We start from the raw sequence: 6,000 nt of genomic DNA, 5'->3' as shown, positions 1-6,000 counted from the left end.
GAAAGGGACATGTCTGAGCACAAAGGGAAAGCAGGGGGACTCTTATGTGCTTTGGAGACTTTAAAAAGTCTCTAGAGGCTCCTGGACTGGATCCAATCCAAAAGGGGGTGCAGCTGTACCACTGTACCCGCTCTGGATCCACCCCGGGGGTAGTTGCTATAGTATGTACTATTACAGTGTCTTGCCACTAGATGGTGGAAGAACTGGTAATAGCCTGTTTAAATTGAGCAAACAGCTAGTCTGAGAGCAGACAGACATCTGCATCCAATAAAAGAACTCATCTCAATAGAGTTTTATCCCACTTTCCCTTAGGGTAATTCTACAACAGATTAAAAAAAAAAAAAAAAAAATCACCCCAGATTAAGGGTTTAATATCATATGTCAAACAACACTGCTCTGTATGCTGGGCTGGGCCCCAGAACCACCCTGCAACACTCATCTGACCTGATGGGGAGGATTTGGGCATCACTGTTCAAAAACATCTTTACTACTGAGTTTTACAACTGTATGTTGTTGATGAAAATTCTTTTAAAAAAAATAATGCGAACGCGTTCTCAGAATACATACTTTGTGGCAAGTAGCAAATAGCACCTAGTTTTTCAGAGGAACACTCAGAAGTTTTCCAGAACCCATCAGTATCCAAAAACACACAGTCTTCACTTGTTTCTTCATCTTGTTCAGACCAGTGACTGAAACTAATGTGCTTTCCATCTGACCAGTCATAATGTTTTTCATCCTGGAATTATACCAATAAAATAAGAGGTTTTTTGTTGGGGCAGGGGGACTGGTAATCCAAATGACATGATACTATATTCATACAGGGTGAAATGCAGCATAAACAAGAGATGTCAGCAGTTCACATTGATGTTCAATGAGAAGATGCAGAGCATTAGCAGCAGATTTTGCAACTTACTCTAGTGCGCATAATATAAGGAACCTTGTACATTCAGTTTTGCAATTAACTGCATTATCTATGATGGATGGCAAAGGATAATACTTTGATACTATGTTACCCTTGTTGCTGAAGCCAGGCAAAACAGAGGTCTAAATGGTATGATTTGCATCTGGCATTAGCTGAAGGCACAACTCTTTGCTCAAGGAAAATCTGTATCAATTCTTAAAAGGTGCTTTCCCTTCCAATGTTTTTCTATATTGAGTGTTTAAATATGTATTTTTATTTAATATCAAGTATTTTAAAGGATTTGTATCTGAGCATATTTAAAAGTTTTCTTCAGTATTTCAGTCCTGTCCCCAATTAGAAATAGGCCCCGTGAACCTTTTTTTGGCCGTGTTTAGAATTCTAGTGCTGCTATCACAAGCTCTGCTGGCACTTTCTCAGGCATGATCTGCTAGGAAATAATACCCCTTTATACAACCCTTGCTGTTTGGGCCCAATTCAAATTGACACAATAGCAGAAAGGTAGCGTGCTTCAGTGTTGTATATACCAGGAAGAGGCATTTGAACCCCATTTAAAAGGTCACTCACGTAAATGGTAGGAAAAAAGGTTGCAAATCAATTTTAGTCATTATAAAATATAAATAAGAACAGAGATGTTTGTTTTTGTAAAAATTCCTAATATATTTGACACATCAAAATAGTCTTCTCTTTTCTATTTTTTTCTGTGAATACTCTACAGACAGCTACAGAAATAGCAGCGCTACAAGGTCACAGATACCAAGCAAGATCAGAATGAGTGGGGAAATTATGTTTTGTAACAATGTTTGAAGCTTATTTTTTACTTGTTTGTTTGTCCCTATTTAACTTAGGCCACTAAAATACATTTTTGAGAGAAATTCTGTCAAAGATAAAATACTGAACTCCAAATCCTTTACTTAACAGCTGAGAAAGTTCCAACTCCACACTGAAGGTATATCTACACTGCCTCTAGATTACATTGGATGCCATGTACCCATCAATAAACTCCATCTTGACCGTGTTTACTGGTATATGCCTAGCACCACACTAAGGCAGCTACAATACATTGGTTTCAGGGTGTAGTGTGCATGAATTGGCATGTTGTGCATGTCTGTGGCACTCCCTGATGTGATATGTAGGTGGTAAAGGCAGGCCTGAGATCTCTAGAAGACCTTTAGCAATCAAGGTAGAGATGCCATTTGATGCTACTGACCCTTCTGAGGGTCAACAAGCTGGGAGAAAAAGGGTTAAGAATCTTTCAGCACTTATTTCTCCATCATAAAGAAACAAACAAAAAAAGGATATTAGCTTCATTTAAAACAAAACAAACAAAATCATTTCAGTTTTAAATGAAGCTTTCAGAATACCTTTCAAAGAGTTTTTGCAGTTACTTTGGGATGTTATGTGCCATCTTTCTGGTTTTCCTCTTCACAAGAGACATTTGGCTGGCCTTTCTTAGCTTTGCTCCAGAGCTGCTGTTAAATACCCACTAACAATAGATGGGTAAAGATGGTAGCAAAAACTCTCACTAGAAGGGTAGTAAAACATTTGAACAGGCTACCAAGAGAGATTGTGGAATCTCTATCTAGAGGTTTTTTTGACCTCTAAAAGATGATCTAGTTGGGGATGGTCCTGCTTTGAGGAAGGGGTTGGACTGGATGACCTCCTGAGGTCCTTTCCAACCCTAATTCTCTATGATTACAGTGCTTTAATACAACATTTTTCTGCATCTTAAAATAAGGGAACAGTCTGCTGAATCAGGCCATTAGGGGGAGTTGACTATACACCTTAGAGAAGTGACAATTAAGATACAACTCTGAGCATCAGGGCTTGTTGATCTTCAACATCCAAACAGCTCTCTGCGAGTGGAAATGGATGCCTCTGGTAGCATCTATTGTTTAAAACTAACCCAATCACTTTCATTTTTTTTTGTTTGTTTGTTTCTACAGCCATTCCTTTCCTACTCTACCTAGACATAAAGAAAGATTCTAAATAGGATTTGAGGGAAACAGAAAACTTACGTCAGTGCTGGAGAGTCCAATCCAGAGTGGGTAATTGTAATGGGCAGCTTGGGCAGCAAGAAAGGCCTGTTGGTACTGATCTGTGATGCTAACCAGCATCATGTTATTCTCCCTGCACTTCATTACTGCATCATACCAGGACAAATTTTTCAGAATTATTCTGTACTGGACATTTTGATAGTTCAATGTTTCATTAAGGGCTGGCAGTGTCAGGTTTTCAGCATGATCTAGGTCTAAATCAAGAAATCCAGTCATTAGTACAATACATTTTGGTTCCCAGTTTATTCCATAATTACAGTGGCTAAACCCCTTTCCCTCCTTTTTGGGATTAACAAGATAGAATAATCAATTTAGGCTGCAGACTGTTCTCATAATTATTGTTAGGAACAAACAATTAGATCACAATTGCTAGAAAGTGTGTTTGGGAGGGGGAACAGGGTAAAGTGCTCTTTAATATAACGTTTTTAGCCTTGTATATGTGAGCTTGGCTCTGTGGCTTTCCAGATTCATTTAGGTTTCAGTTAAAGTTTAAAGTTATTAAAGAAAAAGCATAGTGTTTGGATTAATTTAATATGGTAGCCTTTGCAGGACTGGTCACAGGTACTGTGACAATGAATACGGGCAGCAAGCTCTGAACACTGATGCAAACATATCCAACTCAAGACTCATTGGATCTGTGTTTATATAAATTTAATGGGCAGTAACTCTTGTATAGTAAACCTTAGCTCTCCAGTCTGCAAGAAGAGTAGCCCCAAAGGGCACGGCTGCAGTCTTACAGGTAGGAAGTAATGGATTTTATCTTAAGAATGTGCACTCAAAATTTCCTGCACAAAACTAGTTGACTTGGTTATTGCACAGGGCGGGATGAAATTCACCAGAGTTCTAATTATGGAATCTCGGACTGAACTGCATTGCAAGTAAATGCACACAATTAAATAATAATCTTATGCAACTAATTCAAAAAGCAAAATTTACATGGGTGAAGAATGGAACTGGAGAATGTGGATTTAATAAACCCCACAATAGTTTATAGACAGACCTCAGGTCTATATTTGGCCCTATAGTTTTGTCAGAGAATCATTAGTGTTTAAAATATTGGTGTCTCAGGCACACAAAAGCTCACCAGGGATAAAAATGACTCCATATAAAAGGGACTGATGGATGGGCTGACAGGCCATTTCCCAAAACACACACACACAGAGCCATGCTATTAATTTGATGTTTATGCACCATTTGCAGCTTTCAGTGGATTAGAGATGTGACATGAAAGAAACAGATTATTTGAAGTAGTTTGTGACTGTTGCCAAGTACTTTTATTTAGTAAACTACCTCCAAAAGGGAACAGGAAGACCAAGAGGCTTCACACACTTAAAGGTGAATGGTGAAGGGTTAATGCGGAAGGTATGCATTTCCCAAATAATATACTGTTTACAAATTTAATTAGCATAAGATTTTGAAACAGTCATTTTGTATCCAGAATCCGAAGGAATCTGAGCTGCTGATTCCTTTGTTCCTCTAACACAATAAATTACATCACAACCATAAACGTTAAGGCCATGAATGTCCTGGCACAGTGGAAAGCAACTTCCCTTGCTAAGTCAACCTGAAATGTGGCCAGACTCAGCTACAGTCTCTGCACTCAAGACCCAACTGACTGCTCCTTCCCTGCATCCTTGTGGGCTTAGGGCCTCAGCAACTCAGAACTGGCCAGACACAGCAGGGATAGTACTGCAAAATGGAAGGCGCTTCTTTTGCATCCCATGTCTCATTTTTAGAGTTAAGTACAAGTAGAACCTGCAATCATTCTTTTCTTCCTCTAAGTCCTTCAAGCATTTTAAATGTCCAGAGTCTTTTTAGATCATTTTGGGGTATATTTACAGCAGGGCCCATAAAGGGTTAAGCTGCAAACTCCAGGCTCCTGCCCTGCCACCACTCTCCTAGTTGCTCTTCCCATAGTGGGAGACATCCATGTAGTATGTGGCTCTGGGGGCCCATAGTCTGCTCTGGTGTCGGGGATGCACTCACTGGTATGGCCTGTGGGGTATTTAGTTTCCAGTTGCTTAGAAGTTGGACTGCCCTGGCCTGTCGGGGGCTTCTCAACATCATACAGTTCTTTTCAGCAAGATTAGTTAACTGGGTAGAGCACTGTATTATGCTACTTCTTTATACTTTCTTAATTTATACATAATTTTTTAAAAGGCACATTTATTTAGGAAAACGCATCCAAAGTGGGTCTATTACATATTATGTCCGTAGCTGTTGAACTACAACTATTAAGCTATAACTATTCTAGACAGGGAATCTGCTCCAATCCCAATAATCTTTGGCAAGCTACCTATACTGCTACACTGGAGCAGTCTTCCGAGTATTCCTAATGAGGAAAATCTCACACCTCTGGAGCTGACCCCCTACTTTAAGTCTGGGCAAGCATTACACATGCAAACTGTGATTCTTCTTGTGATACTCCTTGTCTACATAACCATTTGCATTAATACGTTTCACACATGGCAGATATCAGGACTATATCCAAGCGGAGATGATTCCTAAAATTACTGTATTAATACTGTTGAAGCATGGAGCCAATTTAGAGTGGTCCTACAAATACACACCTCATGTGCCTCATGCTAACAGCAGGGCCCTGGTGATCCTCCTTTATTCTCCTGCAGCAGTTTTGCTGGAGCTACATTACCAGGCCCTCTTAAGGTCACACCTTTTATCCCTAACATAGGGGTTCTCTGCTGTGAAAGGGGACTACAAAAAAGGGAAATTCTGTAGTGAGAGAGATGTATTTTCCCAAGGTCTACCATAGTATGACTTTTTCCAGCAAGAGCTCAATCAGTTCCCACAGGGCTCTCGTACGTCAGAAGGGACAATATCCATGTACAGAGGATGGTCACAATCAGACCTTAAGCTAAATTCAGACTTACCCACTGGCTTCTGGCATACGCACAAAAAGTGTGTGTCACCACATGAAGTGAAATTCCACGCTCCAACACGCATCGTTTTGGGATCATTGAGTACTACAGTACACTGATTGTTCATTTCCTCATCAAACAACTGAAA

At 39.7% G+C, this 6,000-nt stretch overlaps 1 protein-coding gene across 1 annotated transcript in view; it reads right to left on the bottom strand.

Annotated features, from left to right (window-relative positions):
• LOC102381124 (lymphocyte antigen 75) overlaps positions 1-6,000 on the bottom strand; it is a gene marked incomplete at its 5' end in the record, with an annotated part of 121,167 nt that overhangs the window by 58,579 nt on the left and 56,588 nt on the right. The window contains 3 exons of the mRNA XM_025199967.1: positions 568-736; positions 2,938-3,170; positions 5,865-5,994. Coding sequence (XP_025055752.1) covers positions 568-736; positions 2,938-3,170; positions 5,865-5,994 — 532 coding nt within the window. The remainder of the gene's footprint in view (positions 1-567; positions 737-2,937; positions 3,171-5,864; positions 5,995-6,000) is intronic.

The sequence above is a fragment of the Alligator sinensis genome, unplaced genomic scaffold (assembly GCF_000455745.1).
Source record: "Alligator sinensis unplaced genomic scaffold, ASM45574v1 scaffold389_1, whole genome shotgun sequence".
Taxonomy (NCBI): Eukaryota; Metazoa; Chordata; order Crocodylia; family Alligatoridae; genus Alligator; species Alligator sinensis.
This window is presented reverse-complemented; position numbering and strand designations above follow the sequence as displayed.